This window comes from Malus sylvestris, chromosome 3, assembly GCF_916048215.2.
Source record: "Malus sylvestris chromosome 3, drMalSylv7.2, whole genome shotgun sequence".
NCBI lineage: Eukaryota > Viridiplantae > Streptophyta > Magnoliopsida > Rosales > Rosaceae > Malus > Malus sylvestris.
The window spans coordinates 6,740,301-6,768,104 of record NC_062262.1 but is presented as its reverse complement, the minus strand read 5'-3'; the positions used below and the strand labels follow the sequence as shown (position 1 = coordinate 6,768,104).

The window sequence follows — 27,804 nt, the reverse complement described above, 5'->3', positions numbered from 1 at the left end:
CTTCTGGAAGAGATGAGAGAATCAGCCGTTACCGCTTACCGCTTTAATCCAGGAAGATGTAGCCAAAGCTACTGGTAGCTGAATAGCTATCGCCTATAGATGCTCGTATATGCCCTTGTGATATTTTGTGCCAATAATATAATGTAATGTGAAGAAGTTAAAATTTATGACATCGTGTTATTAGCTTGTGATACTGGGATGGCAAATCGGGATGTGTGTGTGTGTGTATTTTATATTCAGTCATTGTCCTGAATAAATCAAAGAGTAATCAAGAGCTTGAATTTAGAGGCTTATGCAGAAGGTAAAAAAGGATGTTTTTAATAACTCACCTTTATAAAAACTCCAAGGGTTTCAATGATGCAGTCAAAAATTTAGAAATCCAATCACTGTAACCTTTTGGGGGTGTGTGTCTATGTCTCTCTAAGAGAAAAAAGAAAGAAGGAAGGATGGAGATGGAAAAGAAAACACAGAGTAACAGGTTGGTCTTATTCCCATGTCCATACCAAGGTCACATAAATCCAATGCTTCAGCTGGGTTCCTTCCTTCACTCAAAGGGCTTTTCTATCACTGTTATTCACACCCAGTTCAACTCCCCCAACCCTTCAAACCACCCGGATTTCACCTTCTTTCCAATACAAGATGGCTTGACTGCTGAAGAGATCTCATCTGGGAATGCAGTGGCCATTTCGCTGGCCATAAATGCCAACTGCACAGCGTGTTTCCGACAGCGCTTGACTCAATTTATGGAACAGGATCCCGAGAACAAAATCACATGCCTTATCCATGATGACCTTATGTACTTCACTAAAGCTGTAGCTAAGGATCTAAACATCCCAAACATCATGCTACGAACTACCAGCGTTACCAATTTTCTAGCTCGTACTGCTCTCCTACGGCTTCATTCAAAAGGTTACATCCCATTCCCAGGTATGTGCCATATATATTTCTTAATCAGAATGCAAAATCTATGTCTATCATTCTGCAAAGCTATTCTAATTCCCAGATGTTCGTTTTTCTTACTTATAACTAAGAACACAACACTGTTGGATTGCAGACTCTCAGTCACTGAATCCGCTGCCAGATGTTGATCACCTCAGGTTGAAGGATCTGCCCACCAACAACTTCGACACATTAGAAAAGTACTCAGAACTAGCCGGTAATGCACACGATGTGAGGACAGCATCGGCAATCGTTTGGAACACCACTGATTGTCTTGAACAATCATCACTAGCACAGATCCAGCAACAATGCCCAGTTCCAATCTTCTCCATAGGTCCTCTTCACAGGATTGAAGCAGCAGCTTCTAGTAGCTTACTAGAAGAGGACACCAGCTGCATTGGGTGGCTCGACAAGCAATCTAACAATGCGGTTATCTATGTAAGCTTGGGAAGTGTAGCATCTATCAATGAGAAAGAGCTTGCCGAAATGGCTTGGGGATTGGCTAACAGCAAGCAGCCTTTCTTATGGGTGATCAGACCTGGCTCAGTAAGTGGTTCAAATTGGATGGAGCAATTGCCTCAAGGTTTCATAGAAGAGATTGGAGAACGCGGTTACATTGTAAAATGGGCACCCCAGAGGAAAGTTTTGTCCCATCGCGCAATCGGAGGGTTTTGGAGTCACTGTGGTTGGAACTCAACCCTAGAGAGTTTGTCTGAAGGGATTCCAATGATATGCACACCGTCTTTTGGCGATCAGAAGGTGCATTCCAGGTATGTTAGCCTAGTATGGAAAGTAGGGCTACATTTGGACAATGAGTTAGAGAGAGGAGAGATTGAGAGAGTTGTCAGGAAACTGATGGTGGATGCTGATGGGGAGGTGATGAGGGTTAGAGCCAAGGATTTGAAGGAGAAAATAGAAGTTTCTTTGAGGAATGGTGGTTCTTCCTACAGTTTCTTGAATAAGCTTGTAGAACTTATCATGTCACTTTAATTGCAACAACAACGTATTTCTAACCATAACCTTGAATAAAGTTTCCAGCAGATGGATGCAAGAAAGATTTTCTTTGTTGTCCATCTTCAACTTTGAATAAAATGTCCTATATATTGTAATGCATAAGTGTTTTGTTTGGCTCATACATTTGTGAGTAATTATGAGTCATGTGTTGACAACAATTGAAGACATGGTGACTACCACAAGCAAAGTTATACTTTATAGACTAGGTATAGACTTTGGTGCATGCTAGGTAGGCTAGGTGATGATTATGTCATGTGAACTTAAGACTTTTTGGTCTTGGTTGTTGGCATAGTTGCTAGTGTATGCCTATAACTAGATGCAATATTTGTGCATTTAGTAATGTTTAGAAAGTGGGAAGGTAAGCATCATAGAAGCATCCAAGGGGAGAGCATCCGGATGTCCCATGGGAAAGGTTAAACATGGGTTGAGAGAAAATCAAGAGAGCTAGAGTGAAAAGTATTCTAGTGAAAGAACTCTTGGGGTAGAGTGAGGCTCTTGGAAAAATTCTATGAGTGGGTATGCAAGAGATTCGGGATTGAGTTATGTTGATTTAATTCATGTGTACTTGTACTGTTATTCATAGTGAAGAGCAATATCTCTCCGGGGACGTAGGCATGTTTTTGCCGAACCTCATAAATTTCTTAATGTCTTTATTTCTTGTATTTTATTATGTTCAACTGAGTGTGATTTGGTGAGGTTGTAATCTGAATCTCGTTTCTGCACTAACGAACGGGTCAAGGCACAACAATTGGTATCAGAGCATTGTTGGAGGCTTTGGTTCGTTGGAGGTCTAGATTTATTCACCATGGAATTTTCAGTTGAGCAGTTTAATGGGAGTGGCTGTTTTACTCTTAGTAGATGAGAGTAATGAAGCCTGAAGAAATGAAAGACATGTTCAGGGATGCTTGGATCAACTGCGAAAGTTGATGTTGAGGAAGAAGACAAAGGCCTCTTTCTTCTTACCTCACTTTCATATTTGTACGAGAACCTTGTGAAATTTTACTGCATGGAAAGATACAGTAAGTTTGGAGCAGGTGCAAGCTTCTTTGGTGTGGAATGATACACAAAAGAAGATGAACATGGATGATGGTGGGCACAAGACTGCTTTAGCTGTTCAAGGTTGGAATTGTGGAAGCAAATTGGAAAGAGGATATGAGAGAGACAGCAGGTTCAGATCCGGTTTTTGAGGCAAGGGTCCACAGTGCTACGGTGCAAGGCCGGGTTGTAGCAAGTTTATGGCATAAGGCTTCGAGTATGCCCTCTAGGTACTCGAAGCAACACTTCTCCTAGTGATGTTTAGTCTCAAGTGTTGCAGGGGTTTTGCAGCAGGTGGAGCTATGGGATTCACAGGTGATGAGATGGTCCTGAGGAATGAGGAAATGTGGGAATTTTGTCTGGCTTGTTGGGTTGTTGCTGGAAACGGGCGCGCTGACGAGTTTCCAGGTTGCAGACAATGAAGAAGAGGAAAACCTGTTGGAGGAGACGAAGGTGTATCGAGATCCTATCTGAAGCTAAATAGTGAATTTTAGCTTGCAGCAGCTGCACATGCATTAGCAGTGACTAAATCAAAACAGGACCAACGAGGTTGATTCAGGGTGTGTATGCTGGTACGTAAGGCCAATAGGCTTTGGTGATGGGTGCAAGGATTTTTGCATGGTGTATTCGCCAAGCTGGAGATTGTTGTGTTTGGCTCATACATTTGTGAGTAATTATGAGTCATGTGTTGACAACAATTGAAGACATGGTGACTACCACAAGCAAAGTTATACTTTATAGACTAGGTATAGACTTTGGTGCATGCTAAGTAGGCTAGGTGATGATTATGTCATGTGAACTTAAGACTTTTTGGTCTTGGTTGTTGGCATAGTTGCTAGTGTATGCCTATAACTAGATGCAATATTTGTGCATTTAGTAATGTTTAGAAAGTGGGAAGGTAAGCATCATAGAAGCATCCAATGGGAGAGCATACGGCTCTCCCATGGGAAAGGTTGAACATGGGTTGAGAGAAAATCAAGAGAGCTAGAGTGAAAAGTATTCTAGTGAAAGAACTCTTGGGGTAGAGTGAGGCTCTTGGGAAAATTCTATGAGTGGGTGTGCAAGGGATTCGGGATTGAGTTATGTTGATTTAACTCATGTGTACTTGTACTGTTATTCATAGTGAAGAGCAATATCTCTCGGGGGACGTAGGCATGTTTTTGCCGAACCTCATAAATTTCTCGATGTCTTTATTTCTTGTATTTTATTATGTTCAACTGAGTGTGATTTGGTGAGGTTGTAATCTGAATCTCGTTTCCAATGATATGCACGCCGTCTTTTGGCGATCAGAAGGTGCATTCCAGGTATGTTAGCCTAGTATGGAAAGTAGGGCTACATTTGGACAATGAGTTAGAGAGAGGAGAGATTGAGAGAGCTGTCAGGAAACTGATGGTAGATGCTGATGGGGAGGTGATGAGGGTTAGAGCCAAGGACTTGAAGGAGAAAATAGAAGTTTCTTTGAGGAATGGTGGTTCTTCCTACAATTTCTTTAATAAGCTTGTAGAACTTATCATGTCACTTTAATTGCAACAACAACGTATTTCTAACCATAACCTTGAATAAAGTTTCCAGCAGATGGATGCAAGAAAGATTTTCTTTGTTGTCCATCCTCAACTTTGAATAAAATGTCCTATATATTGTAATGCATAAGTTGGTAACACAAATCTAGAACTTGAAGGAATAGAGCAAACTAAGAGGCGTGGTTGGTTCAGTTAGAGTTAGGGTACTAAAATGGTCCAACTAGATTTTCACTTTAATTTTGTTAGGTATGCTTTATGCGGAACCCTAACAATTTGTACCCATACATCACATATGGCCGTGAGGAGAACAACAATGTGAGTTGCCTCAGTTCAGTACCCTACAACAGATGGTATTAGGTGATGAAATTGAGGTTCCACCATAAAACCAATTGGCAATATGGGGAGTAGCCCAAGACCATATAAGCACATAGCAAACCTTATCCCTCACCGATGTGGGACAACTCTCAACACGCCCCCACACGTGTGGCGGATTTTTAAGCTTACATGTGGACAACAACTGGGTGACGTGGAACGCGTGTTGTCCCTCACCGATGTGGGACAGCTCTCAACGCGCCCCCGCACATGTGGCAGATTTTCAAGCCTACACGTGGACAACAACTAGGTGATGTGGAGCCCGTGTGGCCGTTTAACTTCACACGAGGACAACCCGCTCTGATACCATAATGAAATTGAGGTTTCACCATAAAACCAATTGGTAATACGAGGAGTAACCCAAGATCATATAAGCACATAGCAAACCTTGTCCCTCATCGATGTGGGACAACTCTCAACATTACGCAACCGAATAAACAAAACAATAGACATACATCCGTTCATCATTAGGAGAAAAACTTCATTGTGGACATCCATACCCTATGACCATCCCCCGTACACAAAGCACTCTCTGCATTTGTCCCGCATACCCACCCACAATTCAAGGTCGTCTTCAGCTGTCATTTGGAACAGCGTGGAATGCCTCGAACAATCATCGCTGGTACGGCTCCAGCAATAGTACCAAATTCCATTGTTTCCTATCGGTACTCTGCACGAAATTGTTCCATCCCTATATATAAGCTTGTTGAAAGCGGACCAGAGCTATGTCATGGCTCGATAAACAAGCACACTACTCTATCATCCATGTAAGCCCAAGAAGCATAGCTTTCATGGACAATAAAGATTTATATATTGGCAATGGGGTTTGGGTAACAGTAAGCAGCCTTTCATGTGGGTGCTTTGGACGGACTCCATATCATTGCCCGAAGGTTTCCAAAAAAAAGGTTGGTGAAAGGGTCACAGTGAAATTGGCACCCCAAAAGCAAATCCTCGCGCACAGGGTTGTGGGAGGGTTTTGGAGCCATTACAGCTGGAATTCAACCGCTGAGACTATCTCTGAATGAGTCCCAGTGATATGTAAGGATCAACAAAATTTTCTTTTGAATACAGCGATGAGAATTTGAACAAGAAATTGAACTTGGCTACAAAAGAACGAATACACTACCATAATCAACTAGTCTAACTCACATTTGTAAATTTCATCATTTATATCTTAAGAACAAAATTTTCTTAAGAACATACTATAAACATACAAAAGAAGTAAACTTATATGATTCTGAAATTTTATTAACAAACAAAAAAATACATAGTAGATGACACTAACATCAAGTTCCACACTACATATGACATTAATATCAGCTAAAACCATCACAAACACACACCTATGTCATACATTTCAATCACACATAGACAAACTTTTCACATTCCGACACAAAACGAGGTTACCCATTATCTTAATTTACCCAGAAAGTGCACCGGATCACTTCAATCATCGCCGGAAATTTCAATAGCCTTGACATCATGACACATCCCAACTCTGATATTCCCAAATATCAGGGTAGACACGTGTTGGCCGACACCCGAGGGTGACAAAGCCATTTTAACACATGCATACCAATAAAATATGTAATTAGAAAGAGTTACACTAGTGCAGAATCGTGTTCAGAGTATACAACTAATCAAGAATAAAGTGAAAGAATTATGATAGAAAGGTACGAACCGAAGAACATGTCCTACACTGAGAAGCCTCGAAGCTTTCTACGCATAAGTGTCCTGACGCTGGGATTGTGTGCCACGACTCTAACTCGTGAGGGGGCGCAAAAACAGAAAATGTGAGTGGACCAAAGTTTATAATAGGGCCATAATAGGGAAAATTAGGTTCACATCCTTCTTTTTATTACTTCATTGATTAAAATCCTATTCATTTTCAATTTTTGATCAAGGTCCTTTGGTATTAATAACATCATTAATTATTTGAATAATAAAATATTTTTATTTTTAAATATATTCACTTAATGTTAAAATGCTACAATTAGTATATTTATATTTATGGCTAAATTTTTTATCATATATTTTTATTTTTAGTTTGTACCCATTTTTAATTTGCAAATATTTTTTAATTTGTACCAATTTTCTTTTCATTTTTAATTTGTACCCATATATTAGTTTCTTTTTGTGCCCAATTTTTTAAATTTTTATTTGTGTTTGTACTCATGTGTATATCGTCACGTGACATTGTATATTTAATCAATGATAGAAAAATTACATATGATATATTTATGTTTTATGCCTAAACTTTGTATCATATATTTATATTTTTAGTTTTTAATCTTTTATCTGTACCCTAATTTATTTATAATGTACCCATTCTTCTTTATTAATGTACCACTTTGTTATATGTGAAATGTACCTTTTTTTTTGTAAAATGTACCAATTTTTTTAACACTATGGATACATTTTTTTGCCATTTATTATTTCTTATTTTTACATAGTTTTTATCCAATTATTAAATCAAAATGTTTGAATTTTTTTATTGTAACTGTTTCTAATAGTATTATAATGAGGGATTTTAAATTTATAGGATTATAAATCTCATAAAATATCAAACAATTAATGTCAAAACTATAAAAATATAAATAGTAATAGTAATATAATGAGGTATACAAAGTTTAGGGACTTTGATCAAACTTTGAATACTATTAAGATTTTAATCAAATAATGTTAAGGATTAGGGACCGCATCCAAAGTATCCCATATATAATAATACTAATAATACGAAAACCGTTTTATTTCTGAAAATAATAACTCCCTGTTTTGAAAACACATATATAATACTACATATAAGTTTTATAAAAACCCTAGCATGCCATGTAAAACATTCATAAAACAGTACATGTAAATCCATGCTCAATAATGCTGAAAACGTCGCCCAAAGGCAAATCCATAAATCTCATCGATGATATACTCAACTAGGGGTATCATAGTGGCCCGAAGGCATAACCATCACCAAAGGTGAAGCTGTACGACACTAGGTTACGCCAGTGAAGAAACCACGATCCATCATCTGAAGGTGAAGCTGTACTACTACGAGTTACGCTAGAGAATAGGCTATAACATATATATATGTATATGCATTGGGTCCATCACCCGAAGGTGAAGCTGTACATCTTTGGGTTACGCCAGAGAAGAAACATGAGGACCATCACTCAGAGGTGAAGCTGTACATCTCTGGGTTACGCCAAAGAAGAGGCATATACATATAACATCACACACTGATACTAGCCCCGGGCTAGTGATGCTAAGGGTATAACCATAATCTCTCACTACTCCTCCACTATGTCCTATGGCCATAGACGTTTACATACCCGATTGTGTGGATGTGTTGTATGATAACCCACTAGATAAGTACCCAAAACATACCTCAAAAAACGCATATCAAATCCGAGGCTCACAAGCTCAAAATCTCATCTCATAATCCCTGGTAAACCATACTCGTGAATCCAAAACCAAATCATACTCGAGAGCCATAGAAATTCATATATGCAAATCCAATCATTCATAACTATTCGTAAAAATGTACTTTCAATAAATCATAAATATTTCGTAAACCATCATTATAGAAATCCATAAAATATAAAACATACTTAAATCAAGAAATATGCAATGCATGCTAGGTTAATATTTTACAAAAACACACAAGTTATGAAGGGGTCTACTCACAGATATTTTATCGCCCGAGAGCCACTTGAACTAGCGAGAATGAAGTAACTTCCAACCATTGCACCTAAACGCACATAGAGACCATTTAGTAAAATTATACTAAAACGTCAGAATTTGAGAAAAGGGATAGTGGATTTGGATTCAACACATTGAAATACCTAATGAGGGACCTCGAGTTCCCCTCACGCACCGCCGCACTAGCCGCCATGGGGATGGTGGCCGAAAGACCACGCGCCACTGCATGTGGCGGTTTTCGACAAACGAAAACCCAATTTTCCGACTAACATTAAAAATTCTCAAATTTTACACACAAGTAGATCTCAATGAGAGGAACAACTTTCACACATAGGCCAAAATCCAATTTGGCCAGGAAGTGGCCTGAAAACGCCACCAACCGCCAAAATCCTTAGAAATGGGTGTTCTCGATTCGACCTCAAAACGACCTCCAATGACACGCCTCGATCCCGATGTCAGGGGGGACAACGGGATGGCCACTTGTTGGCCAACACCCAAGGGTGACTCAAGCCATTTAATAAATGCATATGCTGAGAGCATGTGAAACATGCATATAAATTTCGTGTGAATTACACAATTTAATATTCATATACAAACCTTATCAAAATAATATAATAATATTCAGCCGTTAATAAAATGATAGTGATAATGTATGACATGTTTAGAGCATACATCTAATTCAGAATACAAGCCGAAGGTGTGACAGAAAGTGTTATTACAAGTGATGTCAAAAGCAGAGAGGATGCCACGATATCACTGGTAAGGGAGCCTCGTAGCTTGAATCGTATGCCTCATTCCTAGGTCCTAAGGGGACACAAAACAAACATGAGTGGACCAAGTTGATATATAAGTAGTACTAACATAGTTATTCAACAACGTACTAATCCCTAAAGTTTATGAAAACTCATATAGCATAATAAGTAATAGGTTTTCTGAAAACCCTAGCATGCCATAAAACCTTCATAAAATAGATATCATATAATGTGTACTAGTGGTATCATATATCAATATCTTACGGCCAAAGCCACCAACCTATGCCTGGCCGAAGCCATATATAAGTATCTCACAGTCGAAGACACCAACCTACTCTTGGTTAAAGCCATATACAAGTATCTCCCAGCCAAGGCCACCAACCTACGCCCGGTCGAAGCCATATATAAGTATCATCGCCCATAGGCAGAACATTGGCCACTAGATAAGCACAAAAATCATTGAACATAATATTTCCAAACATAATACATATATCTCATCAGAGCTCAGTAGCTCAAACATCATATCTTAAAACATATATATAGCATATAGTCATCAGTCATATATACTACAAAGAATGGAAAATCGATAAAGCACGAATGTCATAAAGCGTAAATCCAATTTACTCATAAACGTTTTGTTTATACCATATTTAGGGCCTCGTATTTAGATCTCGTACAAATACTCAGGGGACTTAAATGTAATTATGGGATAAAGGAAGGGGCAGATACGTAATAAGTGAGGAGTCCTTATTCTATAAAATGACCCCTCACCCTCACAATTAAGGAGGGCCTCACTCTCACTCTCGGAGGCTCATTCTCACCCTCAGATGCCATTTCTGAAGCTTCTCTCAACGCTCTCATTCTTAGAGCTCTCTCTCTCCCTCACTTCTCAGAGAAATATAATACAATCAGTGTGGACGTAGCCCAAACCTTGGGGTGAACCACGATAACTCTTGTGTCATTTACATTACTTGCAGATTCACGGTCGGATTTACGTTGTTCCAAGACCATCCGGTTTTGTGCATCAACATTTGGCGCCGTCTGTGGGAATCGACACAAAAAACTATGTCGGTTCTCTTTCATTTTTTAACTTCCATCGTGAATCTGCAGAATCTGCAAATCTGCAGAATCTGCAAATCTTCAAAATCTGCAAAATCCATTTCAAATCTCCAAACACCACTCAACTCAAGAAAACCTCAACTCATCGTTGTTTATTTCACAATGAGATGTTGATGCACAAAACCGGATGGTCTTGGAACAACGTAAATCCGACCGTGAATCTGCAAGTAATGTAAATGACACAAGAGTTATCGTGGTTCACCCCAAGGTTTGGGCTACGTCCACACTGATTGTATTATATTTCTCTGAGAAGTGAGGGAGAGAGAGAGCTCTAAGAATGAGAGCGTTGAGAGAAGCTTCAGAAATGGACATCATTACGGTAATAAACACAAACCCAACAACCTCCTCAATGAGCCTCTCTGCTACTTCAATCTATGTCGTCCATCACAACATCATTACGGTAATAAACACAAACCCAACAACCTCCTCAATTAGGCATCGACTTCTTCTTCCCCAGAAAGAGACCAAAAATGGCGGTGCTCATTGCTCTGTCTGTCGCCGGAGCTAGTGCTGGATTCTGGCTCTCCAACGACCTCCAAAAGCTGGGTTATCTCCAACCTAGCCTCTTCTTCTCCATAATTTCATGGATCTCGGGATCCAAAACCTATAATCCCCCATCGAAATTACGACCAGAAAAAGTCCAATTATTTACGGATAAGGAAATGCAACTTCGTCTTCCAAAAACCTTCATTTTAGCCTCGAGCTCCGAGCTTCCATTTTTCAAATAGCCGTTGCGGTCGGCAACTGCTGCTTCCCTGAGCTCACCTCCACCATTAAAGTCTGCTCTTCCGTCTGCGTCCAACCCTTCTTCGCCACATGGCTCTGTTCCGGCAGCTGCCCAGTTTCTTCACTCTCTCATCTCGACACTCTGTCCAGTTTGAGATCGTTGATTATATCGACACCACCGCAACTGTCCAGTTTGATTATATCGATACAGACAGCGAACACAACACGGACATGAGGATGTTTCTCTCTCCGCCTCCATGACTACTCTGCACACCCGCAGTTGCTTCGACCACCGTAGAACAATCAGAAATCAGCGGGTTTCCATTCGAGCCCATCACTCCAGGAGGCCGGGACCGGAGGTCAGTGGTATGCGGAGCCGGAGGAGCCTCCGCGGCGACATCATTTGCTGAGCTGTTAACGAAGCAGCAGGAATCTAGCGCTGAGCCTGGGGTTGGGGTTGGGTCTGCCGATGAGGAGAGGCCTTCTACTGATTTGGTTGGTGGTTCAAAGGAAGAAAATAGAGGTGGTCAGAAGCACAAGCAACCAAAGAGCAGGCAGGAACTCCGAGTACTTCGCTGAGAACCCCGTCTAAGAGCAAGAAGAAAAAGAGAAATGGAAAGATCAATATCTTTTCGGGTTTTAGCTGCAATGGATCTTGTTCAGATAAGAAATCATTATCAATGGGAACCTGAAATTTGCCCAGTACTTGAGTTTGCCCGTGGAGTTTAAACCTGAAGTGCCCAGTAACAGAACACGTGAATCTGAACATGCTTTGACCACGATAGCAAATGGTCATTGAGGTGGGGTCTGAAGACAAAGAAATGGAGTGGGAGGCCACGTTCTTTACGTTATTTACATTTTTTACAGCTGGAGTACACCATCTTGTGTTCAAACAGCAGAAACCAGGCTGAAAGAGAAAGGCAGTGGCGGACAAAGCAAAAGGAAAAGAGAAAGAAAAGGGAAAGTAAAAGCAAAAGCAAGTGAGTGTGTCTGGAGGTGGAGAGATCAAAGAAAGGAACAGAAAAGAAAAAGATCATGTTGTTGGGAGAATATTTCGGAAAGCAGAAAAGAGGAAAGCAAAAGGGATGCACATGGAGACACTGCAAAAAACAAGGAATAAATACCCCATCAGAATGATGTAATTTATTTTCCTTATCTTTCGGAAACATATGTATAAACCCCATCAGAGGGTACAAAAAAAAAAAAACAAAAAAAAACAAAAACAAAAACAAAAAAAAAAGGGGCAAAGCCCAAAATAAATGGGCTGGAATGTTGCGTGGAGGGCAAAGGCCCATAAGCCCAAAATAGCACCAACCCGGTGACTAAAATTACATCCAGTACTACAAAAATTATTCGACACCCTGCCGCTACTACCACCAACCAGGTGATCAAAAGTACACCTAGTACTCCAAATTATACATGAGCACTACTCATGTCATTCATACATAAACATTCATGAGCATCACTCATGACAATCATGCATAAACATTCATGACCATCATTCATGTCAACATTCATGAGCATAACTCATGTTAACATTCATGAGCATCACTCATGACAACATCCATGAGCATCACTCATGTCAATCAACATAAACATTCATGAGCATCACTCATGTCAATCAGCTTCAAAAGCTTCATTTACAAAAGCTCCAGCTTCGAAAGCTTCATTTACAGAGCTCTAGCTTCAAAAGCTTCACTTGCAAAGCTTCACCTACAAAGCTTCAGTGCAGGGTATACAAATACCGCCTCCGAACAACCGCCACTTCGGCCCATACATGGATTCACTTTAAAGTCTCCAGCCAACCGACTCTATTGACCGAAGACTTGGGGGACTACATTATGTACCATATATTGGGCCTCAACTGGGCCTCATAAAAAATACTTGGGGGACTTAACCCATTACTTATGTATTGAGGAGCGAGCCCTTATTTTATAAAAGGAACTCCCTCACTTTCATTAGAGAGCACTCATTATTCATGTAATGAGGAGCGAGCCCTTATTCTATAAAAGGGACTCCCTCACCTTCAAACGCCACAAGCCGAGCCAACCAAGGCAACACAAGCTACAAGCAGAGCTGCCTCGCAACATGTGCTACTTCTAGTTGAGCATCATTTCAGATTGGGCACCGCCTCATATCAAGCATTAGTTCTAGACGACATCTAGTTACTTCGGCCCACACATGGACTGAATTTCAAGTCTCCAGCCAAAAGACTCTCTTGACTGAAGACTTGGGGGACTACTGTTTATACCATATTTAGGGCCTCGTATTTAGATCTCGTACAAATACTCAGGGGACTTAAATGTAATTATGGGATAAAGGAAGGGGCAGATACGTAATAAGTGAGGAGTCCTTATTCTATAAAAGGACCCCTCACCCTCACAATTAGGGAGGGCCTCACTCTCACTCTCGGAGGCTCATTCTCACCTTCAGATGCCATTTCTGAAGCTTCTCTCAACGCTCTCATTCTTAGAGCTCTCTCTCTCCCTCATTTCTCAGAGAAATATAATACAATCAGTGTGGACGTAGCCCAAACCTTGGGGTGAACCACGATAACTCTTGTGTCATTTACATTACTTGCAGATTCACGGTCGGATTTACGTTGTTCCAAGACCATCCGGTTTTGTGCATCAACACGTTTCATAAAACGTAATCAATAAATCATGTTTTTCATGTATGCATTTCTAATAGTAAAATATGCATTTTAGAAGGGGTCTACTCATAGATACTCCATCGTTGAAGAGCCGTACGAAATAGGAGGGACGAAAACACTGCTAATAATCGTACCTAAGCACATAAATGGTCCAATTAATAAAACTCCACCATAACGATTGAATTTCGGAAAATGGACATCATAAACAGATTCAGGACATTGAAAAACATAAGGGGGGACCTGGGGTACCTCTAGGTGCCACACGCCGATTTGGGTGGCCGAAAAGTTGGCTAAAAAAGTCGATAGCGGCGGAGCATAGTACCTCTTGTGGAGGCACGTGTGCTCTATGCGTTGACCAAGGCAAATGCCCACGCGCGGTCTGGGCTCTAAGTTGGGCCAATTTCTAGGCTTGGGCTTGACTCTAGGCTTAGGCTTTGGGTTTTGGGCTGCGCTTTGGGTTTTAGGCTAGGCTTTGCGTTTTGGGTTGGGCTAGACAATTGGGCTGATTTCAACTTGGGCTTGGATCGTGTTTTAAGGTTATCAGCTTAGTCGACCCGGTTTCAAGCCATGGATCGGTCGGTTTCTGGACAGGTTTTCCAAGGCTTATAACTCATCCAATGCTCAACTAAATCAAGTGAAACAAAAACGAAAGTTATAGTTCACAATGAGATGAAGAGATTGATACCTTGCACACCGTTAACTCGCTGTGGTTTGGCTAAAAATCACCTCAAAAATGGCGGTGCTTTGTCAAAAAACTGGGGAAGTTTTCCCTGTAAGGTTCCTACATCAAAACATCACTTAAACTTCTCAAAACTACTTTCAAACATACACCAAAACATGATCTACCACTTTTGGATGAAGGTCGAGGCTTACCTTCGCCGGAGAACGTGGAAACTCATCGGAAAACTCGATAAACAATACAAGCACTGTGCATCAAGTTTTGGAAGGTTTAGAGAGTCTTCCTTCGAATCTGAGTTCACTGGGGTGTTGATGGGGATGTTGATGTTGATATTGTTGTTGTGTTGTTTGTTTGTGAAAGAAACCCTCGGTGAAGGTGGTTTAAGAGAAACTAGAGAGGGAGAAAGATGAGAAAGTTGTGGGAAAGAGAGAGTATGGTTTCCAGACAAAGAAGAAGAAAAGGGGCTCATGGTGAGGGAAAAGGAAGAAGACATGTGGGCCCTAATGGCTCACATAACAAGGTCACTAAGGACAAAACACAAAATTATCCAAAAAATGTCCGATGTTCAAAACGTAAAATCTTCGTTATAAATCCAAATTCAAAACCTACACGTTCGTGGCGATGAGTACGACAAAAATAACTTAATTAAATTAAACCTACACGTTTTGACAAGACAGTCAACAAAAGTCAACAAATATGCCTCAAAGGCATTTTAGTAATTTCGTAAGTCCAAAAATACAAAATATGATAAAATTAGAGACGAGGTTTCACATCCGACGCCCTTAAACATGTTTAGGCTTTGTTCCTGAGCTCAAGAGGATGCTAAAGGTGGTGGTGATCGAAGGAAATCATTTCAGGATTGATGGATCGACAGCAAGACACCATTGCACCCACTGGTGTGGGTTTCACAAAATCAAGGCCAATTTGTATCAATTTTGGGGTGGAATTGGTAAAGGGAAGGGCGTGGAGTGGTTCCCAGGTGGTTGTTTGACGTGGTTTGCCAGAAAAATCGATGGAAATCCGTCGAAAATTTTGAAAGCAACCAGGTCGGGTCACGCGGGTCAAGAAGAACCCGACCGGTTCCTCTCCTTCTCTCCTCCCTTATTTCCTTCCTTTCTTTCCTCTCCTATTGGTTCACTCCTCACCTCCTCTTTCTGATTGGTCCACACCCCTCATTTTCTCTCATTTCTTTCCATCTCACCCACACATATGGCATCAACTAACTTCTCCAGCAAAATCTAGAGTCTTCCATATTTATGGTCAAATGACCATTTTGCCCTTGACTTCGTTTGTTAATAACTCCTTTGTTATAACTATAAATTACGTTTCGTTCGCACCCATGTGTTCGTTACGATGAGTACTACGAAGATACGCCAAGAAAACAGATCTTACGTGACACGACAAGATGGTCAACAAAAGTCAACGTATTTAGGGACAAGTTGTTACATATCGTGCCTGCCAGCGACGGCTGCCAACTTAGGAACAGTCACAGTGAGCACTCCATTGCTCATGAACACCTTGAGCTCCTCAATCTTAGCGTCGTCTGACAGCTTCATCCTTGTCGTGAAGTTATCGATGTCGATGCTGATCTAGAGCATTAATTTGTCCTCAAGCGAAACAAGCATTTCCTCATTGGCAAACGCCAATAGCGCTGCGGTCAAGACGTGGGCGTTTTGGGTTTCTCTCCAGTTGAGCTGAGAGTTTACGGAAGAAAACGGATTGAATTCTCGGAAGACATTGGAGATTGGGGAATGGAATAGAAATGCTCGGAATGGGAAATCCTTGAATGGGTCCCACAGGTCGGGGCTGATGAGAGGTTGTTGAAGTCATCGCTACCTGATTGGGACAATCAACATCTTTGTCTGGAAAAAAAAGTAAGAAAGGAAAGTGAGGAACTTTGAGGTGGGTTGTGGAAGTATGAGCTGAGAGTGCTTGTTGGCAGTTTTGTGTACTGACAAAGTAGATTTAAGGGAATGAGCTCGTAGTTTCTAGAAATTAGGTGGGCCCTGGAGGCTATTAGGTTGGATAGAATGATCCCTGAAGATTTGATCAAACAAACCAAGAAGTTGGGCCAAAAAACCGGACTGAACCGGAGGAAATTGGGAAATTGGGAAAGAAAATCGGACTAAATCAGAGGGAGTAGACTATCCAGAAGAAGTTAGGAATTAGGGTTAGAAAACTAGACTGAAATGATGAACTAGACCATCCGGCTCAGTTTCGCGTGGTTTGCTATTTTTGAATCGTGGGTTGAAAAATTGAATTAGAACATACATTATAGTTCGGTGCATCTTTCAGTGTAAAATTAAGGTTTTTAAGCCAAAGTGGTCCTTGAAATTTGCATAACACATCACTTTGGTCCTTGAGATTGAAAATCAATAGAAATGGTCCCTAAGATTGTCCACCATCCATTTTTTGGGTCATTCCGTTAAAAACTCTGTTAAGTGTCTCAGAGCTCTTGGCCGAAAGTTTGAGCAATTTTCAAAGCTTTGTAACTCAATCGTTTCTTAACCAAATTCGACCCATAATATATCAAAATGAAGATAGCAAAGTGTAGAACAACAAGATTATACCTATTTGTAAGCCCAATGGTTGACGGATATGGCCGAAAAATACCCTAAAAGGTGACTGGTTCGTGGGAAAACTGGAAAACTCGCCGGAAACTGGGTAAACTTTAAACGTTCATAACTTCTTCAATACTCAATGAAATAGAGTGATTCAAAAAAGAAAATCATACTTCTCAACGAGACGAAGAGAATGGTAACTTTCTTGATGGCTAAATCACTGTGCTTTGGCAGAAAAACGTCACAAATATGCTGCCAAAATATGACTTGTAAAATGCTGCCGGTTTGTTCAACTACTCCTATATTTGAGAATGCGGAGAACCATATGAATTGTATCTTGTTCAAGCTAACCGGGAACAAGCTTTACTACTCTGCAGCCAATCTGCCCATTAGATTCGGTACGGCATCAACCAGTATGAGTAAATACCCTTAGCTAGTACTCAAGGGAAACCAGAAGAGTCCTATAACCATAAGTAAGACCCCCGGAAGTGGAACTCCGATAGAATAAAGCCCAACATCCTCCTTCGTAATGGTTATCGAAGCATTTGGACTAGTACTTGACGGAAAGTCCTATAACCACAACATTTCTAATTGATTCTTAAACAACATCGTGGCTTGTCTAACGTAAGTAGCCCCTTACATTTGAATCTATACAAGTTTGAAGTTCAGAAATCGAAGCAAATGCCAAAAATAGTAACTAGATAGAGAAGCAGAGACGCACATTCTGTTATTCAACAAAACAAAGTGTGCTTCAACCAATAAAAGTAAATTGAGTTGGGTCGCCTATTTTCGTATCAGTGGAGAATTGACAATAATGACAAGTTACAAGTCGAAAAAAGGATCTAAATCAGTTCAATTGTAACACCTGATGAGTTCATATTATACCATATATTTTATCTTATTCTTAGTATGTTTTGGTAATTATTTTGGTAAAATTTTGATACTTTGATTTATATTTTCAATATAGAACACCCGACTTCCTCTGGAGCATAACATGATCAAACAGAAGAATTTTGGAGTGATTCAAGTTGGAAGACGTTCGTGTGTCTTTTGGCGTGTTCTTATCAAAATTTGGGATTTTTCTACCAAGCGGTTATTTTCTGGCAATGGAATAAATGAGTAGTGTGCAGTGCTTGAAAATGATGTTTCAGGGCTTAAATTGAGTTTTTGGAGCCCGAGATGACCTCTGATGGGTTCGTGGCCTTTTGGAGAAGTGTTCAGAATATTTCAAACATCAAATCCAGCTATATTGGGCTAGTTTTGGAGCAGCTTAAGGGTTCAGAACATGGCTGTCCAGATTTTAAGCGAATTTTACCATTTAATTTAGGATTATGTTTCCTATTTTATTTTAGTTATCTTAGTTTCGTAGTTGGAATAAAGGACTTGGTTTTTAGGGTTTGTGCGATGGATAGCAACATATATTGCTTTGCCGTCCACAGTATTTCTCTACGTTTTCCTTTATGCAATTTTGGAGATAGAGAGTAATTGCTAGGGTTCTTGGAGATTTTCTACTTTAAGGGGTTTTCAATCCTTTTCTTAATAATATTTTCTATGATTTTAATTATGAATATGCGTAACTAATTCCTTTTGCTAGAGCGAAGCCTTGAGCCTTAGCATGAATATGTAATTTTTATTTAATTGCTTATGATTGATTGCATGCACACTTTGAATTATTAATCACCGTGATTAAAACTATCTAATTGTCTTAATGCCTTATCACCATTAGGATCTTTAGAAAAGTAATTTGATGCAATTTTGGTCAGAAGGTTCCCTGAAATTGGCGCTGGCTTCTTGTGGTTGATAATTGTAATTTCACTTAAGATGAACACCACGTCTTAAGGGTTGCATGGTTTTTCAAAGGGTTTTCATAAAGTATAATGAGTGTCTCATATTCAAATTTGATCCGAACGTCCAGACGAATTGCATATTAAATTTACATTCTATGTTTGAGGTTTCAAATAGAATATAAATTAGGAAAACCTAACCTTCAAGGTGGCATGGGTAGATCATAAGTAATTGGTAAAAATGCATAGAATTGCTAGGTGATGGTGGAACCCTAGTGTTTTTATAAATTGATATTTTAAAAACTATTTCTTTTTCTTTCAGCTTTAATATTGCAGATTGTCTTATTTTTATTAGCTAAATTCGTTTTAATTTTGGTAGGTCATAAAATCAATCATCTAAATTTCTATCTTACAATAATCAATTGGAATTTGGTTTGATTTAAATTATTTAATAATCGCTGTGAAGAACGACCTTGCGAGATCCGTTTATACTACAATAACCTTGTCATTCTTGCAAGTAATATTGGAGTTTTAACCCATTTGCGTGTGTGGTAAAATTCCTATCAACACCCTATAATTTTCCGTTACAATATGATATATCATGGCAAATTTTAACTGTGAAATGCAGTCTATGGTCATCCACTAGCTAGATTCGAGAAAGTGGTCAGCCATTCAAATACATTACTTTCTCGACACTAACCTGTAATTCCAATGTTCTGAAGTCATTGCTTCTTGAGCAAGCAGTCATGCTTCAACCTGTTCAAATTCAAGGGAAGCAGAGCCATAGGTCTATACTGACAATATTTCAGACAAAATAAGAAAAAAAAAACAGTTGAAGCTCATAACAAGACAAAAACATCAGCGTTGATTGATAAAATATCTATTCATTACAATGAGATTTGCCATGGACGAGTTTTCATATTTTGAAATCGTTGCATAACGATCTCATTTTCGATACTATCAAGAATGTCTTTCTCAATATATGCAATCCAACTATCATCCGTCCTTTGATCTTCCATTTGATCGAGTAACCGGTTCGTCACGATCCTCGCAGCACAAAACGCCCTCTCTACAGTAGGAGTTGCAACTGGTAAGATAAGTGCCAATGTCAACAGCAAGTAAACTAATGAGTAAACACTGTCTTTTTTTGTCTCAACCATTTTCTGTGCAAGATCCGCAATCCCATTCAATCCTGAAAACTCAATGCTGGAGCGCAAGGCCATAATGTACATCTTAAGCTGATCTTCAAGTATCATCAAGTCAAGTGCAGAAAAGTTATTTGGGTAATACTGAGCAAGCCGAATCAACTTTTTCTTGTCATAAGCAGAGAATGAATCGCTTGGATTCAAATTATTTTAGACCAAAGATATTTTATCTGCAATTGTCATCAATATGACAATGACAACAAAATTATTTTAGACCAAAGATATTTTATCTGCAATTGTCATCAATCCCTTCTGCAAGAGATGAGATTATCAGCCGTTACCGCTTACCGCTTTAATCCAGGAAGATGTAGCCAAAGCAACTGGTAGCTTAATAGCTGCCGCCTATATGTGCTCGTATACGTCAGTGTGCTATTCTGTGCCAATAATATAATGTAATATGAAGAAGCTAAAATTTGTGGCATTGTGTTATTAGTTTGTGATACTGAGATGCAAATTGGGATGTATATATATATTTTACATTCAATCATTGTACTGAATAAATAAAAGAATAATCAAGAGCTTGAATTTACAGGCTTATGCAGAAGGTAAAAAAGGATTTTTTTAATAACTCTCCTCTATAAAAACTCCCAAGGGTTTTAATGAAGCAGTCAAAAATTTAGAAATCCAATCACTGTAACCTTTTGGGGGTGTGTGTGTGTCTCTCTCTAAGAGAGAAGAGAAAGAGGGAAGGATGGAGATGGAAAAGAAAACACAGAGTACCAGGTTGGTCTTAGTCCCATGTCCATACCAAGGTCACATAAATCCAATGCTTCAGCTGGGTTCCTTCCTTCACTCAAAGGGCTTTTCCATCACTGTTATTCACACCCAGTTCAACTCCCCCAACCCTTCAAACCACCCGGATTTCACCTTCTTTCCAATACAAGATGGCTTGACTGCTGAAGAGATCTCATCTGAGAATGCAGTGGCCATTTTGCTGGCCATAAATGCCAACTGCACAGCGAGTTTCCGACAGCGCTTGACTCAAGTTATGGAACAGGAACCCGAGAACAAAATCACCTCCGTTATCCATGATGACCTTATGTACTTCACTGAAGCTGTAGCTAAGGATCTAAACATCCCAAACATCATGCTACGAACTACCAGCGTTACCAATTTTCTAGCTCGTACTGCTCTCCTACGGCTTCATTCAAAAGGTCACATCCCATTCCCAGGTATGTGCCATATATATTTCTTAATCAGAATGTAAAATCTATGTCTATCATTCTGCAAAGCTATTCTAATTCCCAGATGTTCGTTTTTCTTACTTATAACTAAGAACACAACACTGTTGGATTGCAGACTCTCAGTCACTGAGTCCGTTGCCCGATGTTGATCACCTCAGGTTGAAGGATCTGCCCACCAACAACTTCGACACAGTAGAAAAGTACTCAGAACTAGCCGGTAATGCACACGATGTGAGGACAGCATCAGCAATCGTTTGGAACACCACTGATTGTCTTGAACAATCATCACTAGCACAGATCAAGCAACAATGCCCAGTTCCAATCTTCTCCATAGGTCCTCTTCACAAGATTGAAGCAGCAGCTTCTAGTAGCTTACTAGAAGAGGACACCAGCTGCATTGGGTGGCTCGACAAGCAATCTAACAACGCGGTTATCTATGTAAGCTTGGGAAGTGTAGCATCCATCAGTGAGAAAGAGCTCGCCGAAATGGCTTGGGGATTGGCTAACAGCAAGCAGCCTTTCTTATGGGTGATCAGACCTGGCTCAGTAGGTGGTTCAAATTGGATGGAGCTATTGCCTAAAGGTTTCACAGAAGCGATTGGAGAACGCGGTTACATTGTAAAATGGGCACCCCAGAGGAAAGTTTTGTCCCATCGCGCAATCGGAGGGTTTTGGAGTCACTGCGGTTGGAACTCAACCCTAGAGAGTTTGTCGGAAGGGATTCCAATGATATGCCTGCCGTCTTTTGGCGATCAGAAGGTGCATTCCAGGTATGTTAGCCTAGTATGGAAAGTAGGGCTACATTTGGACAATGAGTTAGAGAGAGGAGAGATTGAGAGAGCTGTCAGGAAACTGATGGTAGATGCTGATGGGGACGTGATGAGGGGTAGGGCCAAGGATTTGAAGGAGAAAATAGAAGTTTCTTTGAGGAAAGGCGGTTCTTCCTACGAATTCTTGAATAAGCTTGTAGAACTTATCATGTCACTTTAATTATGTGTTTTTTACCACAACCTTGAATAAAGTTTCCTGCAGATGGATGCAAGAAAGAATTCCTTTGTAGTCCGTCCTCACCTTTGAATAAAATGTCCTATATATTGCAATGCATTAGTTGGTAACACAAATCTCTGAAGGAGTCCCAGTGATATGCCAACCATATGTAAGGATCAACAATATTTTCTTTTGGAAGTGCGATATTATAAACTGCTCTAATTTACGGCGATGAGAATTTGAACAAGAATTTGAACTTGGCTGCAAAAGAACGAATTCACTACCATAATCAACGAGTCTAACTCACATTTGCAAATTTCATCATTAATTTCTTAAGAACATACTGTAAACATACAAGAGAAGTAAACTTATATGATTCTGAACAAACAAGACAGTAGGAGTGAGTTTTATTAACAAACAAAAAGAATACATAGTAGATGACACTAACATCAAGTTCCACACTCCATATTACATTAATTTCAGCTAAAAGCATCACAAACACACACCTATGTGGTACATTTCAATGACACAAAGACACAAACTTTTCATATTCCGACACAAAACGAGGTTACCCATTATCTTAATTTACCCAGAAAGTGCACCCGATCACTTCAATCATCGCCGGAAATTTCAATAACCCTGACATCACGACTGCCGGCGGCGGCCGCCAACTTAGGAACAGTCACAGTGAGCACTCCATTGCTCATGAACGCCTTGAGCTCCTCGATCCTGGCGTCGTCCGGCAGCTTCATCCTCGTCGTGAAGCTGCCGCTGTCGGTGCTGATCTGGAGCACTCGCTCGTCCTCAAGCGAAACGAGCACTTCCTCGTTGGCGAACGCCGGCAGCGCCGCGGTCAGGACGTGGGCGTTTCGGGTCTCTCTCCAGTCGAGCCGGGAGTTCACGGAAGAAAACGGATTGAAATCCCGGAAGACGTTGGAGATTGGGGAATGGAATGGAAATGCCCGGAATGGGAAATCCGTGAATGGGTCCCACAGGTCGAGGGCCGATGAGAGGTTGTCGAAGTCGTCGGTGCCTCGCCGCTCGTTGATTGGGACGATCGACATCTTTGTCTGGAAAAAAAGTAGGAGAGGAAAGTGAGGAACTTTGAGGATGGTTGTGGAAGTAGGAGCCGAGAGAGCTTGTTAGTGGTTTTCTGTACTGACAAAGTTGCGGGAGGGGAAGGAGCTCGCAGGTTCTAGAAATTAGGTGGGCCGTGGAGGCCATTGGGCTGGAACAAAATGATCCATTAAGATTTGATCAAACAAACCAAGAAGTTGGGCCAGAAAACCGGACTGAACCGGAGGAAGTTGGGAAGTTGAGAAAGAAAATCGGACTGAATCGGAAGGAGCAGTAATGATACCAACAATTTGATCACTACTATCCAGAGGGAGTTGAGAAATGGGGTCAGAAAACCGGACTTAAATGGCGAACTAGACCGTCCGGTTCAGTTCGGCGTGATTTGCTATTTTTGAGTCGTGGGTTGAAAAACCGAATTAGAACATACATTCTAGTTCGGTGCATCTTTCAGTGTAAAATTAGAGAACCAAAGGGTCGGGTCCAGTCCAGTCTTGAACCTTGGATTGGTTACCCACCCTGTAATTTTTCTTTTTTCAATAGGAATCCAAATCAAAAACAAAATGTGAATTAAGACTAAAGACGCACTTGATACTACAATATAGTCATATTTCGCCGTCACAAATGCGCTGCCAAAATATGACTTGTAAAATGCTGCTGGTTTGTTCTACTGCTATATTTGAGAATGCAGAGAACCATATGAATTGTATCTTGTTCAGGCTAACCGGTAACAAGCTTTACTACTCTGCAGCCAATCTGCCCATTAGATTCTGTACGGCATCAACCGATATGAGCAAATATCCTTTAGCTAGTACTCAAGGGAAACCAGAAGAGTCCTATAACCATAAGTAAGACCCCCGGAAGTGGAACTCCGATAGAATAAAGCCCAGCATCCTCCTTCGGAATGGTTATCGAAGCATTTGGACTAGTACTTGAGGGAAACCAGAAGATTCCTATAACCACAACATTTCTAATTGATTCTTGAACAACGTCGTGGCTTGTCTAACGTAAGTACCCCCTTACATTTGAATCTATACGAGTTTGAAGTTCACAAATCGAAGCAAATGCCAAAAGTAGTAACTAGACAGAGAAGCAGAGACGCACATTGTGTTATTCAACAAAACAAAGTGTGCTTCAACCAATAAAAGTAAATTGAGCTGGGTTGCCTATTTTCGTATCAGTGGAGAATTGACAATAATGACAAGTTACAAGTCGAAAAAGGATCTAATTCAGTTCAATTGTAACACCCTATAATTTTCCGATACAATATGATATATCATGGCAAATTCTAACTGCGAAATGCAGTCTATGGTCATCCACTAGCTAGATTCGAGAAAGTGGTCAGCCATTCAAATACATTACTTCTCGACACTAATCTGTAATTCCAATGTTCTGCAGTCATTGCTGCTTGAGCAAGCAGTCATCCTTGAACCTGTTCAAATTCAAGGGATGCAGAGCCATAGGTCTGTACCGACAATATTTCAGACAAAATAAGAAAAAAACAAAAACGGTTGAAGCTCATAACATGACAAAAACATCAGCGTTGATTAATAAAAATATCTATTCATTACAATGAGATTTGCCATGGACGAGTTTTTATATTTTGAAATTGTTGCATAATGATCTCATTTTCGATGCTATCAAGAATGTCTTTCTCAATATATGCAATCCAACTATCATCCGTCCTTTGATCTTCCATTTGATTGAGTAACCGGTTCTTCACAATCCTTGTAGCACAAAACGCCCTCTCTACAGTAGGAGTTGCAACTGGTAAGATAAGTGCCAATGTCAACAGCAAGTAAACTAATGGGTAAACACTGTCTTTTTTTGTCTCAACCATTTTCTGTGCAAGATCCGCAATCCCATTCAATCCTGAAAACTCAATGCTGGAGCGCAAGTCCATAATGTACATCTTAAGCTGATCTTCAAGTATCATCAAGTCAGGTGCAGAAAAGTCATTTGGGTAATACTGAGCAAGCCGAATCAAATTTTTCTTGTCAAAAGCAGAGAATGAATCGCTTGGATTCAAACATGCCACACAAAGAAGCAACTCAGTATTCAACTCAGCAAAACGAATATTTAGCTCTTGAAGTTGCATGTCAATAACATTACAAAATACGTCAACGCGATAATGATGCATGTTTGTTACCACAGGAGGTTTTTTTATCCCTATAGTTTGAAACATGTCATTCATGTTAGGAACTTTAATCTGATGTTTGTCACAGAAAGAAAAAACCTGATTGAGTAAAGAATCCCAACCACTCTCCTTCATCATTTTCAGCTCTTCTTTACATCTTCTGACTAAGTTAATGGCGTTCACGATATCCTGGTCTTTTTTTTGTAATGCCTGTGACAAAGCATCGGTGATTCCCAAAACATTTATCATCATATGTAAACTAAAAATACAATCGAAGGACCAGAGGGAACCCAATAGAACCTCTGCTTTACATTTCTGCTCAGTCTTTGATCCAAAATCTGCTATGACCTCAAGTACATCTATCACAGATGAGAACATGGTAAGCACGCTTGTTAAATTCTTAAACTTTGAGCTGCCTTCATTCAGACCTTGTCCACTTAGAAGATCACTGGTATTGAGTGCTTCAGATACCAAAGCACCATGTTTCTTCTGAAGAGTATCACGACATTCAACAAATGCCCCAACAATATTCACCAGATTAGCAACCGAGGTAAAGAGACCAAAGATTTCAAAATGATCCTTTGCCACACCAATAAGTGTTGAATGAAGATCGTGAGCAAAGCAATGAACATAATAGGCATACTCGTTCTCCTTCATTATAAGTGTCTTAAGACTATTCAACTCACCTAGCATATTACTTGTCCCACCATAACCTTGCCCCCGTAGCTTTGACATGCTTAATCCATGAGTAGAAAAGAAATCATCAATAGCCACCTTACGTGAGACAGCAGTATTATCAGTGGCTTGTACAATGCCTAAAAAACGCTCAATCACATGACCTTTATCCACAAAGCGTATAACAATAGCCAATTGATTCATTGGAGACTTTTCATGAAGCTCATCGATAAGAATGGAAAAATACGAATCACCAATATCTTTAGCTATTGCGTTGATGATTTCCATTGAAAAAGCAGTTATAATGTCCTTCTGAGTATCAGGTGAAGTCAACTTCAGACTTAAGGGGGGATTTCTCAATGTGATAGCTTTTAACTCCTCGTGACGACCACATTGGAAGTTCCAGAGTCCAAGAAAAACACCTTCGTTGTTTGAACCTTCATATTCATCATCATCTCCGCAATATATAAGCCCTTGATGCAAAAGAAACCTCATACAAACAATTGATAAACCCAAAAGAGTTTTATATTCCCTTCGTGCTTGGTTCTGCTTCAATAAACCATCGTAGGTTCTCCAAGCTTGGTTGTGGGCGCTATTACATCCTCCAACGTGACCCTGCAACCTTTCTTTCTTCTTCCAATTCGAAAACCCTTTACTAATAAAGCAATCACCGCCCGCTTGCTCTCCCGTATTTGGCTTAAACAGATAACAACACAGACAATAAGCAGCGTCTTTTGCTATACTATATTCCAACCAAGTCGGAAACTCATCAAACCAAGCAGGAATAAACCTTCTCGGTCCACCACCAATATTCTTGTGGGGGAAGTCGTGATCTCGAGGCTGGAAAGGACCCTTTTGTATATAAACTCTTCGAACTTGCTCTCGAACATTGGGATGGTAATCCCAAATTCGAGTCCGCAGTCCGGGATCAACAGGGAGATCTTCCAAGTTGATTTCAACGCAAGCATGTTTCGAGCTTTTATCGTTCTCCTTCGGAGGCAATGACGACTCCACCGACTCATCAGACGATTTTCTTTTGAAATACCTTTCCATGGCGGTTCTGTTTCAAAATTTGGGTCTATTAGCAAACATATCATATAAACCAGAAATTCTTTGAAATCCCAATAACTCTTCCAGAAATTATCATCAAAACAAACAGAAATACCACAAAAATTAAATCTTTCTAAATTACTGCAAAGTACACACAGTCCATTGAATTAAATTTACTGAGAAGAAAAGGTAAAAAGATTGGGGCTTTTTACCTCTGCTGAGACTGAGTGAAGAAAACTTGATGCTTCAGAGATCACTGGGCGTGCGGATGAGCGAGAAAGGGCGACATTTGAGAGTGAGAAGGAGAGAGGGAAAGTGAGAGAGCTGAAAGGGCTTTGAGTCGTCAGACGTCTGTGAGCGAGAAGGGGAGGGAAATAACTCAATAAGGGCAAAGAAAAGATTACTGGCGGGCCTTAGGGCATTTTTGTATTTTCAGTCCATCTGATATATCAGATAATTGGGTCCGTCCGGTAAGGTTTTAGAAATAGATTGTTAGATCAACTCCAGCCCTCCCAAATAGGCTGGCCCAAAGTCTCCGAAAACAACCTAGCCCCCCAAAAATCCCCCACCCCGCAAAATAAGCTGGCCCAAAGTCAACCTCAGCTTCTAGGCCGGCCTAGAATGGACTGAGGGAGGAACCGG

The 27,804-nt window shown here is 40.2% G+C and overlaps 4 protein-coding genes across 8 annotated transcripts in view; 2 read left to right on the top strand and 2 right to left on the bottom strand.

Moving 5' to 3' along the window:
* LOC126615409 (UDP-glycosyltransferase 76E2-like) overlaps positions 1-22,343 on the top strand; it is a 45,355-nt gene extending 23,012 nt beyond the window's left edge. The window contains exons 1-2 of one of the 4 annotated variants that reach the window (XM_050283233.1): positions 20,108-21,227; positions 21,355-22,343. In XM_050283233.1, coding sequence (XP_050139190.1) covers positions 20,747-21,227; positions 21,355-22,229 — 1,356 coding nt within the window. In that variant the 5' untranslated portion in view covers positions 20,108-20,746 and the 3' untranslated portion in view covers positions 22,230-22,343. Of the gene's footprint in view, positions 1-4,338; positions 4,583-20,107; positions 21,228-21,354 lie in introns of those variants that run through there. The other 3 variants (XM_050283232.1, XM_050283231.1, XM_050283230.1) reach the window with 3 other exon arrangements.
* On the top strand, positions 356-2,031 carry LOC126615410 (UDP-glucose iridoid glucosyltransferase-like). The gene is made up of 2 exons (XM_050283235.1): positions 356-927; positions 1,055-2,031. Exons 1-2 carry the CDS (start codon positions 447-449, stop codon positions 1,927-1,929), a joined length of 1,356 nt encoding a protein of 451 aa, XP_050139192.1. The 5' UTR covers positions 356-446; the 3' UTR covers positions 1,930-2,031.
* Positions 19,698-27,515, bottom strand: LOC126615405 (uncharacterized). 2 transcript variants are annotated; one of them, XM_050283225.1, is made up of 3 exons: positions 27,375-27,515; positions 25,245-27,172; positions 19,698-20,114 (listed from the first exon to the last, which is right to left on the bottom strand). In XM_050283225.1, exons 2-3 carry the CDS (start codon positions 27,163-27,165, stop codon positions 19,738-19,740), a joined length of 2,298 nt encoding a protein of 765 aa, XP_050139182.1. In that variant the 5' UTR covers positions 27,166-27,172; positions 27,375-27,515; the 3' UTR covers positions 19,698-19,737. The 2 variants fall into 2 exon arrangements, with proteins under 2 accessions (XP_050139182.1, XP_050139181.1); XM_050283224.1 differs by lacking the exon at positions 19,698-20,114 and having other exon boundaries at positions 24,827-27,172.
* Positions 22,535-23,402, bottom strand: LOC126615419 (17.6 kDa class I heat shock protein-like). The gene has a single exon (XM_050283250.1). It carries the CDS (start codon positions 23,288-23,290, stop codon positions 22,838-22,840), a length of 453 nt encoding a protein of 150 aa, XP_050139207.1. The 5' UTR covers positions 23,291-23,402; the 3' UTR covers positions 22,535-22,837.
* Positions 27,516-27,804: the final 289 nt, after the last annotated feature.